Source organism: Nerophis ophidion, linkage group LG12, assembly GCF_033978795.1.
Source record: "Nerophis ophidion isolate RoL-2023_Sa linkage group LG12, RoL_Noph_v1.0, whole genome shotgun sequence".
Classification (NCBI taxonomy): domain Eukaryota; kingdom Metazoa; phylum Chordata; class Actinopteri; order Syngnathiformes; family Syngnathidae; genus Nerophis; species Nerophis ophidion.
In genome coordinates this window covers 2,378,384-2,395,212 of record NC_084622.1, presented here as the reverse complement: position 1 = coordinate 2,395,212, position 16,829 = coordinate 2,378,384, and the positions used below count along the sequence as shown (strand labels likewise).

Here is a 16,829-nt window from a genome sequence, read left to right as displayed (position 1 = left end):
TGTATATAAAGGTATATACAGTACAGGCGTAATATGATCAAACTTTCTTGTTCTTGTCAAAAGTCTAGCAGCCGCATTTTGTACCAACTGTAATCTTTTAATGCTAGACATGGGGAGACCCGAAAATAATACGTTACAGTAATCGAGACGAGACGTAACAAACGCATGGATAATACACCCTTGTGGGACTTCCAAGGCTTATTTGAAAGATTGAAAAATAGAATAACTAAGCTAATGTATTGCAGCCATAATCAAAATAAATAATTTTGTCTGTATGTGTAGATTGTTTGTTCTTTAAGAGTGGAAACCATGACTGTTGTGTAACAATTCTTTTCAAAATGAAAGGATTCTACAAAGAAAAGGATCCCCCAAATTTAGTCAAGTTGTTCATTTTGTAAAATGACCTCAAACGCTCCTTCTTTACCCAGGACACGTTGGGAAGACTATGTCTCCCGGCTTAGGGAGGTGTTTAGGGCACGTCCAACCGGTAGGAGGCCACGGGGAAGACCCAGGACACATTGGGAAGACTATGTCTCCCGGCTGGCCTGGGAACGCCACGGGATCCCCCGGGAAGAGCTAGACGAAGTGGCTGGGGAAAGGGAAGTCTGGGTTTCCCTGCTTAGGCTGTTGCCCCCGCGACCCGACCTCGGATAAGCGGAAGATGATGGATGGATGGATGGACCTCAAACGCATCCGTGTGGTGAACATGAAGCATGACAATAAGACACACATAGTAATGAAAGATGCATGTAGGAGCACAGAACGTGACACTGTCTAAGAGGATTTTTATAATGATGATGATTAGTTTTAAGACAAGCTATTAGTTAGGGTCCGCCCTGCCTATGGCAAAGGACTCCACAGGAGTCCTTTGCCATAGGCAAGGACCCTATTGAATCTGCTGCGTTTTATTCTTTCTTTCTTTCTTTCTTTCTTTCTTCCGCACCGTCGCGCCCCAATTTCACCCTCTTAACATATTTCAAAACTCACCAAATTTGACACACACGTCGGTCTTTCATGCCTTCCCAACATATTAGGCAGCCAAATCATAAAAATCAAAATTGCGCAATAGCGCCCCCTAGGAAGAAAAAAAAAAGAGACTGCTTGTAACTTCCGTTAGGAATGTCGTAGAGACATGAAACAAAAACCTCTATGTAGGTCTGACTTCGACCTAAATTTCATAATTGTATCTTCTAGGGCAAAAATTTACAGAAATTTTGCAAAAACGCATTCAAAGCAAAATTTTTGCAAAAAATGCTATTTTTGCCTCTTTGAGCTGTAATTTCACCCCCTTAAAATGCTTCAAAACTCACCAAACTTGGCAGACACATCAGGACTGGCAGAAATTGTGATTTAATGAACAAAAAAATTTATAAAACTCAAAATTGCGCTCTAGGGCAATTTTTGAATAAAACACAGAAAAAACTGCTTCCAGGAGGAAAACACAGACAAAACTGCTTGTAACTTCCGGTAGGAATGTCGGAAGGACATGAAACAAAAACTTCTATGTAGGTCTCACTTAGACCTACATTTTAATAATTGACAGCTAGCAGAAAAAATCAACAGGAAGTTGACAATTACCCCTTCAAAATAAAAGTTTTTGTAAAAACCCGTCACCTTTTTCAAATCGATACTCCTCCCAGTGCGTTTGTCGTTTCGGCTTCAAACTCGCACAGGAGAGAGTTTGAACCCTTCTGATTAAAAGTATGGATCAAAGTTTTGATAAGTTTTAAGGTTTTGATTTTACGCGCCTTCAAAGATCCCCTGCGCAAAGTTTCCTAAAAAATTTCATTTTTGCCTCTTTGAGCTGTAATTTGACCCCCTTAAAATGCTTCAAAACTCACCAAACTTGGCACACACATCAGGACTGGCAACAATTGCGATCTAGTGAAAAAACCAAACCCCAAAACTCAAAATTGCATTCTATTGCAATTTTTTAATGAAACACAGAAAAATCTGCTCCTAGGAAGAGGAAACAGATAAAACTGCTTGTAACTTCTGGTAGGAATGTCGGACAGACATGAAACAAAAACCTCAATGTAGTTCTCACTTATACCTACATTTTGATGATTGCCATCTTTCAGTTAAAATCAACAGGAAGTTGGCAATTACCCCTTCAAAATAAAAGTTTTGTAAAAAGCTGTCACCTTTTTCCAGACAAAACTGCTTGTAACTTCCGTTAGGAATGTCGTAGGGACATGAAACAAAAACCTCTATGTAGGTCTGACTTAGACCTACATTTCCATTAAATACTTCTATACCTAAAATCAACAGGAAGTTGACAAAAACCCCTTCAAAACAAAATTTTGGCTAAAAATGCCTTTTTTGCCTCTTTGAACTGATATTTGACCCCCTTAAAATGCTTCAAGGTGCCAGTTAAAGCTATACTATGCCAAGCGAAAGCCATTTATCAACAACATCCAGAAACGCCACTCTGTAATTTGACCCCCTTAACATGCTTCAAAACTCACCAAATTTTACACACACATCAGGACTGGTGAAAATTGCCATCCAATAAAAAAACTAATCCCAAAAATTAAAATTGTGCTCTAGCTCCCCCTAGGAAAAAAAACTGACAAAACTGCTTGTAAATTCTGTTAGGAATGTCGTAGAGTGATGAAACAAAAACTTCTATGTAGGTCTGACTAAGATCGGGACTCGGGACACGGCGGCGGCGGCCAAAGGCGGACCCGACCAACGCTGCTTGCAGCTTTAATTCCAGATTGATGCCCAAAGGTCAACCACAAATTTGACAGCTATAGATGAGCAAAAAATTAACCTTAAGCTGGTAAAAAAAAAAAAAAAGTCCCATTTTAACAATATTAAGCAACCATTTCGTTTTTCCTGAAATGAAATAAAAATGTTTTTGCAATTTTCACACGATAAAGATAATCTTATGTTAAGAAAGTATAACAGCCAATTTTTGGGATATATTTTTGCCAGGAATTCATAGTTTTTCCAATAACAAACAAGCACAACCTAATGTTGAATATTCTTCAACAAAAGATTAAGAATACTTGTCGTTTTTGAACAATTAAAAACTGGTTATGTAACTTTCTAAATTCAAGAAAAGACTCACATAGGGAAACTATATCTAGAATAGTCATATTATGGAATATATACAGTATATGTAATATATATCTATACAGTACAGGCCAAATGTTTGGACGCATCTTCTCATTCCATGGGTTTTCTTTATTTTCATTGTAGATTGTCACTGAAGGCATCAATAATAGGAAATAAACACATGTGGAGTTATGTACTTAACAAAAAATGGTGAAATAACTTAAAACATGTTTTATATTCTAGTTTCTTCAAAATAGCCACCCTTTGCTCTGATTACTTTTTCACACACTCTTGGCATTCTCTCCATGAGCTTCAAGCACACCTGTGAAGTGGAGGTTACTGGAAATGTATGTGTATATATATATATATATATATATATATATACATATATATATATATATATATATATATATATATATATATATATATTAAATTTGTTGTTAGTTTTTTATTTTTATTTTTTTAAAGCCTGCGCTGTGGAAGGCGGCTGCATCTCCAGTAACTCTGTATTTCTAGATCTTTAAAACTTATCTTTTATTTTTTATTACTAGTATTTATTCGATCTTTTAAACCTGTCTTCTATCTTTTATCTTTTTTATATTTTCCGTGACGACAATAGATGCTTTTGGCAGTTTTTTCTATTGATCACAGTGCAGGACTAGTCGACTCAAAAACTTTTTTGTCCCACATGACATCAGACCATACAACACCTCTCTGGGGAGCAGGGGGGAGGTACTAGGATGACAGGGGATGCAAAAACAATGACATATACCCCCATTATTTATTATTTACTTTTAAATTATATCTTAATTCTGTACACTGCTGCTAGAATTGTAATTTTCCTGAGGGAATCAATAAAGTACTATCTATCTGTCATATATATATATATATATATATATATATATATATATATATATATATATATATAGAAACCCCGTTTACATATGTGTTGGGAAATTGTGTTAGATGTAAATATAAACGGAATACAATGATTTGAAAATCATTTTCAACCCATATTCAGTTGAATGCACTACAAAGACAAGATTTTTGATGTTCAAACTCATAAACTTATTGTTTTTTTGCTAATAATAATTAACCTGCATGGCTGCAACACGTGCCAAAGTAGTTGGGAAAGGGCATGTTCACCACTGTGTTACATCACCTTTTCTTTTAACAACGCTCAAACGTTTGGGAACTGAGGAAACTAATTGTTAAAGCTTTGAAAGTGGAATTCTTTCCCATTCTTGTTTTATGTAGAGCTTCAGTCGTTCATAATGCTTCATAATGCACCACACATTTTCGATGGGAGACATGTCTGGACTGCAGGCGGGCCAGGAAAGTACCCGCACTCTTTTACTACAAAGCCATGCTGTTGTAACACGTGGCTTGGCATTGTCTTGCTGAAATAAGCAGGGGCGTCCATGATAACGCTGCTTGGATGGCAACATATGTTACTCCAAAACCTGTATGTACCTTTCAGCATTAATGGTGCCTTCACAGATGTGTAAGTTACCCATGCCTTGGGCACTAATACACCCCCATACCATCACAGATGCAGGCTTTTGAACTTTGTGCCTATAACAATCCGGATGGTTATTTTCCTTTTTGTTCCGGAGGACACCACGTCCACAGTTTCCAAATATAATTTGAAATGTGGACTCGTCAGACCACAGAACACTTTTCCACTTTGCATCAGTCCATCTTAGGTGATCTCGGGCCCAGCGAAACCGGCGGCGTTTCTGGGTATTGTTGATAAATGGGTTTTGCTTTGCATAGTAGAGTTTTAACTTGCACTTACAGATGTAGCGACCAACTGTTGTTACTGACAGTGGTTTTATAAAGTGTTTCTGAGCCCATGTGGTGATAGCCTTTACACATTGATGTCGGTTTTTGATGCAGTACCGCCTGAGGATCAAAGGTCTGTAATATCATCTTACGTGCAGTGATTTCTCCAGATTCTCTGAACCTTTTGATGATTTTACGGACCGTAGATGGTAAAATCCCTAAATTCCTTGCAATAGCTCGTTGAGAAATGTTGTTCTAAAACTGTTTGACAATTTGCTTACAGAGTGATAACCCTCACCCCATCCTTGTTTGTGAATTACTTAGCATTTCATGGAAGCTGCTTTTATACCCAATCATGGCACCCACCTGTTCCCAATTAGCCTGCACACCTGTGGGATGTTCCAAATAAGTGTTTGATGAGCATTCCTCAACTTTATCAGTATTTATTGCCATCTTTCCCAACTTCTTTGTCCCGTGTTGCGGGCATCAAATTCTAAAGTTAATGATTATTTGGAGAAAAAAAAAATTGTTTATCATTTTGAACATCAAATATGTTGTCTTTGTAGCATATTCAACTGAATATGAGTTGAAAATTATTTGCAAATCATTGTATTTCGTTTATATTTACATCTACACAATTTCCCAACTCAAATGGAAACGGGGTTTGTATATATATATATACAGTATATATATATATATCCTGACCTCATGGTAAACTACCGACCGGTGTCTCACCTTGCTTTTATTTAGAAAATTCTCGAAAAAATTGTTGCAGAACAGCTAAATGAACACTTAGCGCAGGGGTTGGGAACCTTTTTGGCTGAGAGAGCCATGAAAGACAAATATTTTAAAATGTATTTCCATGAGAGCCTTATATTATTTTTTTAACACTAAATGCAACTAAATGCGTGCATTTTTAAGTAACGTCAACATTTTTGGAGTACAATAACTCTCATATTCTTTTTAATAACATTTTTATTCTGAAGCTAACCAATAATAAATAGAATACTTCTTACCATTAATGCGCCTTCTTGAACAGATGCGTTAAAAAAACGAATGGATGGCGTAACTCCGATTACCAGTGGAAATATTAATTTTTATCGTGTTAAGCAATGTCAGCTAAGATTAATCTGAGAGCCAGATGCATCCATCAAAAGAGCCACATCTGGCTCTAGAGCCATAGGTTCCCTACCCCTGACTTAGCGTCTAACAATCTATGTGAAACCTTTCAATCCGGTTTCAGGGCAAATCACTCTACGGAGACAGCCCTCGCAAAAATGACTAATGATCTATTGCTAACGATGGATTCTGATGCGTCATCTAAGTTGCTGCTCCTCGATCTTAGCGCTGCTTTTGATACCGTCGATCATAATATTTTATTAAAGAGTATCAAAACACGAATTGTTATGTCAGACTTAGCCCTGTCTTGGTTGAACTCTTATCTTACTGATAGGATGCAGTGTGTCTCCCATAACAATGTGACCTCGGACTATGTTAAGGTAACATGTGGAGTTCCCCAGGGTTCGGTCCTTGGCCCTGCACTCTTCCGCATCTACATGCTGCCGCTAGGTGAAATCATACGCAAATACGGTATTAGCTTTCACTGTTATGCTGATGACACCCAACTCTACATGCCCCTAAAGCTGACCAACACGCCGGATTGTAGTCAGTTGGAGGAGTGTCTTAATGAAATTAAACAACGGATGTCCGCTAACTTTTTGCAACTCAACGCCCAAAAAAACGGAAATGCTGATTATCGGTCCTGCTAGACACCGACCTCTATTTAATAATACAACTTTAACATTTGACAACCAAACAATTAAACAAGGCGACTCGTTAAAGAATCTGGGTATTATCTTCCACCCAACTCTCTCGTTTGAGTCACACATTAGAAGAGTTACTAAAACGGCCTTCTTTCATCTCCGTAATATCGCTAAAATTTGCTCCATTTGGTCCACTTATGACGCCGAGATCATTATCCATGCGTTTGTTACGTCTCGTCTCGATTACTGTAACGTATTATTTTCGGGTCTCCCCATGTCTAGCATTAAAAGATTACAGTTGGTACAAAATGCGGCTGCTAGACTTTTGACAAGAACAAGAAAGTTTGATCATATTACGCCTATACTGTATATATCTTTATATACATATATACATACATATATACCTATACTGTATATACCTTCATATACATATATACATACATATATACCTATACTGTATATACTTTGTATACATATATACATACATATATACCTATACTGTATATACCTTTATATACATATATACATACATATATACCTATACTGTATATACTTAATATACATATATACCTATACTGTATATACCTTTATATACATACATATATACCTATACTGTATATACCTTTATATACATATATACATACATATATACCTATACTGTATATACATTTATATACATATATACATACATATATACCTATACTGTATATACCTTTATATACATATATACATACATATATACCTATACTGTATATACCTTTATATACATATATACATACATATATACCTATACTGTATATACTTTATATACATATATACATACATATATACCTATACTGGCTCACCTGCACTGGCTTCCTGTGCACATAAGATGTGACTTTAAGGTTTTACTACTTGCGTATAAAATACTACACGGTCTAGCTCCAGTCTATCTTGCTGATTGTATTGTACCATATGTCCCGGCAAGAAATCTGCCATTCATTCGGGCTCAGGTACTCTGGAATGCCCTCAGTTTGAGATGCTTCCTCAGTAGAAGCATTTAAGTCTCATTTAAAACTCATTTGTATACTCTAGCCCAGTAGTTCTCAAATGGGGGTACGCGTACCCCTGGGGATACTTGAAGGTATGCCAAGGGGTACGTGAGATTTTTAAAAAATATTCTAAAAATAGCAACAATTCAAAAATCCTTTATAAATGTATTTATTTGTTGATGACTGAAGTACTGATATCAACCAAAGCTCCTCATCCCACCCCCTGGATTGTAAATAATGTAAATAATTCAATGTATATACTCTGATGATTAACTTGTGTGATGACTGTATTATGCTGATAGTATATATTTGTACCATGAATTGATTAACGTGGACCCCAAGTTGAAGAACTTATTGGGGTGTTACCATTTAGTGGTCAATTGTACAGAATATGTACTGAACTGTGCAATCTACTAATAAAAGTTTCAATCAATCAACTAATCAATTGAAAAACAGCAACAATTCAAAAATCCTTTATAAATATATGTATTGAATAATACTTCAACAAAACATGAATGTAAGTTCATAAACTGTGAAAAGAAATGCAACAATTCAGTGTTGACAGCTAGATTTTTTGTGGACATGTTCCATAAATATTGATGTTAAAGATTTCTTTTTTTGTGAAGAAATGTTTAGAATGAAGTTGATGAATCCAGATGGATCTCTATTACAATCCCCAGAGGATTGATGATTTCTTCTATGTGTAGAAATCTTTATTTCTAATTGAATCACTTGTTCATTTTTCAACAAGTTTTTAGTTATTTTTATATCTTTTTTTCCAAATAGTTGAAGAAAGACCACTACAAATAAGCAATATTCTGCACTGTTATACAGTTTAATAAATCAGAAACTGATGACATTGTGCTGTATTTTACTTCTGTATCTCTTTTTTTCAACCAAAAATGCTTTGCTCTGATTGAGGGGTACTTGAATTAAAAAAATGTTCACAGGGGGTACATCACTGAAAAAAGGTTGAGAACCACTATTCTAGCTTTTTAGAACAGTTGATATGCAGTTTCTTTTCTTTTTCTCCTCTCCCTTGTGGAGGGGGTCTGATCCGGTGGTCATGGATGAAGTACTGGCTGTCCAGAGTAGCGACCCAGGATGGACCGCTCGTCCAGTGTCGTGACCCAGGATGGGTCACTAATTGTCACTAATTTAGTTTTTAGTTTTGAGAAGCTGCTGATCCGCCTCCGCTTGGTATGGTTTCCTGTTGGCGCCACTTTGGACGGGACTCTCCCTACTATATTGGATCCACTTTGGACTGGACTCTCACGGTTACGTTAGATCCACTATGGATTGGACTTTCACAATATCATGTTAGGCCCGCTCGACATCCATTGCTTTTGGTCCCCTGCGGTCCTCTCCAAGGTTTCTCATAGTCATCATTGTCACTGTCACCAACGTCCCATTGGGGTGAGTTTTCTTTGCCCTTATGTGGGCTCTAACGAGGATGTCATTGTGGTTCGTGAAGCCCTTTGAGACACTGGTGATTTAGGGATATATAAATAAAAATTGATATATATATATATATATATATATATATATATATATATATATATATATCCATCTTCTACCGCTTATCCCTTTTGGGGTAGCAGGAGCTTATCTCATGATATATACGTGTATATATATTAGGGCTGCGAATCTTTGGGTCTCCCACAATTCGATTCAATATCGATTCTTGGGGTCACGAATCGATAATATATCGATTTTTTTCATTTCGATTCGATTCGACTCTCGATTCAAAAACGATATTTTTCCGATTCAAAACGATTCTGTTCTTTATTCATTCAATACATAGATTTCAGCAGGATCTACCCCAGTCTGCTGACATGCTAGCAGAGTAGTAGATTTTTGTAAAAAGCTTTTATAATTGTAAAGGACAATGTTTTATCAACTGATTGCAATAATGTAAATTTGTTTTAACTATTAAAGGAGGCAAAAATATTGCCGTGTATTATAGAATATGTAATAACATTTTGCTTAAATCTAGCCTCATGAAAATACATTTTATCGCAATTTATAACTCTAATAAGAACATTTGGCTTAAATTGACCTTATAACAAAGACATTTCACTTTATGTGATGAGAACAACTTGCTTAAACTTAAACCTGATTTCTGATTTTAGGACTCTTTATATTTTTAGTCACAACATTAATCCTTATAATAATGTATTTATTACTCACTTCATTTTCTGGAATCTCAAAGTGCTACGGTGTGGCGAAGAGACAGGAACATTTTTTTAAGAATTCTTGCCACGCAAATTTTGCTTACACCATTCGCAGATTCTCTTGCTTAAAAAAACTAAAACAATCTAATTTTAAGATCATTTGGACTTGTCTTTAGCATTTGCAGTGTATGTCAAATTAATTAGTTGAACTTACTTGCTCATTCCTAATTATGGCGTTGAAATAGCAAGATGAGCAGTACTTATAAAATGACATCACTTCATGCGTCGTATAGTTTCAATGTGCAATTAGAAAACAGTGTTATTGTTGAAGGTGGTAGGGTTGGTATAGTCTAGGGGTGCCCATTACGTCGATCGCGAGCTACCAGTCAAACGCGGGGGGTGTGTCAGTCGATCTCCAGCCAGGCTTTTAAAAAAAATAGACCTAAAAATTAGTGATCATCAATCTTCACCAAGACGTCACTTAAATGACATTCACGGTACCGGAGGGTCTTGTGAAATGACGCTGGCGAGAAACACTTTTTATTTCAACAGACTCTCGCGCCGTACCTTCCGTCAAAACTCTAAAGGCCGACTGCACATTTCCTATCTTCACAATAAAAGCCCTGCTTCATGCTGCCTGCGCTAACTAAATACAGACTCTCGGAAAACTGGCGTGCACATCACTTGTGCACGCCAACTTTCCGAGACTCTTATTTTGTTAGAGCAGGCAGCATGAAGCAGGGCTTTTATTGTGAAGATAGGAAATGTGCAGTCGGCCTTTAGAGTTTTGACGAAAGTCTGTTGAAATAAAAAGTGTTTCTCGCCTTCCTCTCTGTCATTTTTTCATAATAATGAACTGGCAGCAGCCAGCGTCATCTCACAAGACCCTCGGGTGCCGTGAATGTCAATCAAGCAAGCTACGGAATTTGCCGCCAATGTTTTTCTTGTAAAGTGTATGGAAGCTGGATGAATTAGATGCCAAAAACCAACCATTTTCATGTGGTATTGTACAGAAAGGACAACTTTTTTTCTCCTCCATTTGAAAATGTGGGCGTTATCATCATCACTGTCTGATTCCAATCAATGCAAGTCATCAGAATCAGGTAATACACCAACTTATATTCTTGTCTTTGTGAAAGAAAGACATCTATATGTGTTACACATGCTTGTATTATCATTAAACACATTTAACTTGTTTACAAAAATGTCTCTTTCATAAATAAATAAATATAAATGATATATATAAATGAGGTAGATCCCCTCGAGTTGGTCAATTGAAAAGTAGTTCGCCTGCAGAAAAAGTGTGGGCACCCCTGGTATAGTCTTATGAGTCAGTTGTGTCCTTGTCAAGCGGCCACCAGCTGTTCTCTTGACCACTGTGACAACCCTCTGGATGACTTGAGCCTAACTGGGGGTGAAATCCTCTACGCTGCATTTCTTCCTTTCCAGCGGAGTGTTTTTCCAAGTGTGCAAGGTGACATGACTCAGTGAATCACCACTATAGTTTGTAAGCCAGACAGAGCGGAGCTTGAAATTGTTTCTAAATCCCACGCCTAGGGACTGGAGACGCATGATTATTACCTACAAAGACTCATTTACTCTCATTAATGCCAAACCACTGTTATGATCAAACACAGACAAGGAAGAATCAGACCATTTAATTGAAAAATGTACTATAATTTGCCTATAAATAGCTGCATTGGGACAATACTTATACTTACCGGGTACTTATTATTGTTTGAAACATGAGCCAAACTAGAAAAGTTATATGTTTAATTGCAACAATTCAGTCACTAATTTAGTTTTTAGTTCTGAGAAGCATTGGCACAATAACAAAATAAGTCGTATGCATAGGCACCTTTTGACAAAGAAATATATCATTTAAAAAGTTTATTCAAAGCTCAGCAAGATATAGTATTTGGAGTATGTTTAAGTCATGTTAACATTTCACTATAATTGTAAGATATTCATGCATGTTTATTTAATAAAGTATGTAATTTACAATGAGTATTGATAAGCAATTGATGTTAGATATTATTTAAGTGTACACTAGAGAGCTCATTAGTGTATTCTTCAATAATAGTTTCCACAAGCATACAATTACTAAATAATTAAAACATTACAAATATTTCACATGCAAAAAAAAGAAAAAGTATGATTCAACTTACTGGTGTACCCCCATGTGGCACCTAAAACACAAATCAAAGATCCACTGTAAGTAAAAATGCAGGTGTAAAAACTTTTTCCAAAATGAACAAACACAAACATTATACCTCTTTGACCTTTCATAAAGCGTCCACTTATACAGTTGCAACAACAGCCCCACAGGATACAGTGAAACAGAAAGTAGCATCTCCCCATGAAACGCATCTTACCGTGCACCACGGCCACTTGCAGTAAGAGTGCCATGGGTGTGACGCACAAAAGCAGCATCTTGATGTCCCTCAGACTGACGTGGATCGGGTCGTGCAACAAACCACAAGCATTCGCACTGCTTTTAAGCGCCTATTGACTTTCATTGCAGACTCCGTTGACGTCACAACACAACCAGCCCACTGTGTCTTCTTATCACACATGCAATCTTTGCCAAGTGCCTCTGGGCGAGTCTGTTCTCATACATGTTAGTTTACAGTTTAACACCCGGGGACTCTATCTATATGTCTCAAATATCAGGTCACCAATACATATATATATATATATATATATATATATATATATATATATATATATATATATATATACATACAGTATATATACATATATATATACACATATATATATATATATATATATATATATATATATATATATATATACACATATATGCACATATATATCTATATCCATCCATCCATTTTCTAGCGCTTATTCCCTTTCGGGATCGCGGGGGGCGCTGGTGCCTATCTCAGCTACAATCGGGCGGAAGGCGGGGTACACCCTGGACAAGTCGCCACCTCATCGCAGGGCCAACACAGATAGACAGACAACATTCACACTCACATTCACACACTAGGGCCAATTTAGTGTTGCCAATCAACCTATCCCCAGGTGCATGTCTTTGGAAGTGGGAGGAAGCCGGAGTACCCGGAGGGAACCCACGCAATCACGGGGAGAACATGCAAACTCCACACAGAAAGATCCCGAGCCTGGATTTGAACCCAGGACTGCAGGACCTTCGTATTGTGAGGCAGACGCACTAACCCCTCTGCCACCGTGAAGCCATATATCTATATATATATATACATATATACACGTATATATACACATACATATATACATATATATACATATACACATATATATATATATATAGATACATATATATATATATACATATATACATGTGCTTACCAAAGGCATGCGGTAAAAGTAAGCATGCGCTAATTATTTTAAAACCTCTTCTCACTCTGGCACTTACCAAAAGCATGCAGTAAAAATTTGAGTGTGATGTAAGCTTGGACCTTAAATCCTTTATGCGATTTCAAATTACCGGTATTGAAATCAGCCTCCTCCATTTTGAAAATGATGACAGGTGAAGTGTCACTCGTGACGTCACGAGTTTGACCCGGCGGTAATACTAAGCATGCGCTAATTATTTTGCGAAGCGTGCTTGACCTGGCAGTAATTCAAGGCAGGCGCATACTATATGCCCTGCGACATTTCAAGGAAATACGGTATGTGTATATATAAATATATATATATATATAAATATATATATATAAATATATATATATATATATATATATATATATATATATATATATATATATATATATATATATATATATATATATATATATATATAATTCAAGGAAATACGGTATGTGTATATATATATATATATATATATATATATGGCGTTATCGAGTCAATAACGCCAACAAAAGCGATGCGTTGATGGTAAAACTGCAAACCCAATAAGGACTTTTTGCCAAATTTCACACCCCTAGAGATGCAGGCTCAGGACAAGTTTCGTCATTTCTCACAAAATCGCCAGAAAAAGTAAGGTGTTTTCTGAAGAAGTGCTTATTGGACTTTATTGCGCTGATATGCCCGGAGAAGAGGGGCGCATTTGACAACGTGTCACTGTCCTGCCGCACTGTAATGAGGCGGGTTGAAACCATCGCTGGAAACTTGGAGCTTCAGCTGAAGAACAGAACGGCCGACTTTGACTGTTTTTCGCTGGCTTTGGATGAGAGCTGCGATGTACGCGACAACTGCCCAGCTGCTCATCTTCTTACGTGGGATAACTGCAGACTTTCAAATTATGGAGGAGTTGGCAGCCATCCAGTCAATGAAAGGGATAACTACAGGTAATGACTTGTTCACAGAGGTCAATGAGTGTTTGGACATGTTAGGACTAAAATGGGACAAACTGGCAGGTGTGACAACAGATGGGTGTCCAAATCTGACGGGTAAAAATGTTGGCCTTTTAAAGAGGATGCAGGATAAAGTGACAGAAATTAACCCTGTGCAAAAATGGACATTTTGCATTGTATTATACATCAGGAAGTGTTGTGTAAGACAATGTTAAAATATAACCATCAAAAGCAATCTGCTATTGAATAAAGTTGAGTTAGGTTAAATGAAATTATTATTATCATTATTATTATTATTTATCTTACGGTATATAAAAAATAATATTGAGCCAAATTTAATTGAAATATTTTCGATGTGGCCCTCCACCAGTGCTCAGGTTGCTCATGCGGCCCCCGGTAAAAATTAATTGCCCAACCCTGGTCTACTGTGACGCCATACGTCAACCGAAAAATAAATTAATTTATCCGTGATAAAATGAAACAAGTGCGGTTATAAGTGCACGGACTACAATTGCGGACATGTGCACCTTTTCAGGACTTATGCAGATCCCAAATAGACATCAGCAGATACCAGAAGGTAAGAAAAGTCGGTAGGTAATATGTCTGCTAATGTGTGCAATTTTTTGGTACTTAATAATACTCGTATGATTAATGCGCCGATAATACATTAAGCAGTGCGGCTTCATAGCTTACCAGAGTCGTACTAAAAACATTTTGACAGATTCTTGAGCGCCGTCTGTAACATTTACAGTTTCGTTGTTGTTTACTGCCATCATATTGCAGTCTATACGTATCTCTTGTGTATGACTTCCCTCTACTGGTCACACTCAGGGCCGTCACTAGACCTAATACTGTACTGGGGCACAAATAATTCATGTGAGCGTGCAAAGCGCGCAAGCAAAAACATTTTTAGCACTTATTTATCATAAAAAATACATAAATAGTGCTTTAAACTATGAAATTATATCAGATGATGTTGTATGGATCTTTGATGAACCACCTGAAATTAACTAATGCATTTGACCTACTTGTGCACTTTTTTTACTCCAGACTTCTAAACTGCTACTGGTAAAAGCAAAAAGGAAGAGCAATGAATCTTTTTGAAATATATGTTGAAGTAATCATCTGCAAATTTAACATCTACAAAAGTAAAACAAAAAATAAAGCACCCCTACATCTCTGGGTTCTTTTATATTATTTAATTTCCATTTATGGCAATGTGGCTAATCCTATTTCAGATACACAAAACTATAAAATATACACAAAACAATAAAGCCACAGTAGTAGAATAAATGAACAACTGTTGTGTGTCTGTTCAGGGAATCATTTTCTGAGAAGTAAACTGTAACGTCTCCTTTTCATTTTTGCAAAGTGGTCAATCACTCTGGACAGACATGGAAATATTACAGTAACTGTTATACAGTTGACCAGTGGTTCCCAACTGCTGGCTCCTGACATAAAAGTGGATTGTGTGTCATTTTCAGTGAGTCACAGTCACATGTGTGCATGAAAAAAAAAAAAGTTTAGGGAGAAAAAAATCAAATTGTGGCAACAAAACCAGATTATTTTAGCCTTTTTTCTAGTGACTATTAGTGAGTATTTTAGCAAAAGGCAAAGCGACTAACAAGTTGGAGGAGGACTCAGGACAGACATGGAAATATATTTTTAAAAAATCTAAATGGGGCAACAAAACCCGATATTTTCAGCCATCTTTCTGAAAACAAATACAGAAATGTTACTATTTTTTTTGGAAACAAAACCAGATGTTTTAGCTGTAGCCATTTTTCTGGTGACAAAACCAGATTATTTTAGTCAAAGTCACACCGATTAACAAGACAAGTCTACTGTGCTATTTTTCTGTGAAATAAACTTGAATGATTTAAAAATTTGCATCACGACTTGATGATATGGAAAAATGTTTTTCTTCCTGAAGATAAAGCATTTGAGAAGCACTCAACTCACACATGCTGACTCCAAATCATCATTGATGCAGAAGCAGCAGACAATAACCAACATTATGTTTCATGTTGATTGGAAATTCCCCCGACAGCTCGTACAGCAAATGAATATGTTTGTCTTGATACAAGGAAGAACGTTAGCTAACTTAGCATCAACTTAAGACAATGGTGTTGCCTAGCTAGCTAGGACTTCACTTACATCTCTCATTCCTGCTGCTTCTTCTCTGCTGCGGGCGAATAACTTTCTTAAATCCATCTAGGAGTTACAGTTTGAGTCAAATCAAAATCAAAATATTGTAATTAACAAATTGTTGTTGGCTAACGTTACCTACCTCACGCAGTGATTCTCATCCTCTCTCTCTCTCTCTCTCTCTCTCTCTCAACTGAAGTCTCGATCCACACGCGAATAAATTACCATATTAATTAGCCATGTGCTCATTGTTGCGTGGAGTGAATACAGTAGCAATCAATTGCCCTACTATGTAGTATGTGCGCTGTTGTCTATGCTATGTAGACTTAAAACTCTGAAGCGTTTTTTTTTGTTGGTGAAATTTTTACTGGGGCACTGCAGATCAACAGTGGGGCACGTGCCCCAGTGAAATCTGTCTGGCGACGCCCCTGGTCACACTTATCATCACACCATGTACCAAATAAAATTGCTTCGAGGTCAGTAAGCACAACTAAAATTGTGCCGTACATTGGGCGCACCAGATTATGAGGCGCACAGTCGATTTTT

General features: G+C 36.8%; 1 protein-coding gene across 4 annotated transcripts in view; it reads right to left on the bottom strand.

Moving 5' to 3' along the window:
• Positions 1–12,329, bottom strand: part of LOC133563761 (carbonic anhydrase 12-like) — a 37,073-nt gene extending 24,744 nt beyond the window's left edge. For 2 of the 4 annotated variants that reach the window (XM_061918053.1, XM_061918055.1), the window contains exons 1-2: positions 12,090–12,234; positions 11,985–12,005 (exon numbers count right to left, since the gene is read on the bottom strand). In XM_061918053.1, coding sequence (XP_061774037.1) covers positions 11,985–12,005; positions 12,090–12,225 — 157 coding nt within the window. In that variant the 5' untranslated portion in view covers positions 12,226–12,234. Of the gene's footprint in view, positions 1–11,984; positions 12,006–12,089 lie in introns of all 4 variants that reach the window. The other 2 variants (XM_061918054.1, XM_061918056.1) reach the window with 2 other exon arrangements.
• Between the last annotated feature and the right edge of the window lie 4,500 nt (positions 12,330–16,829).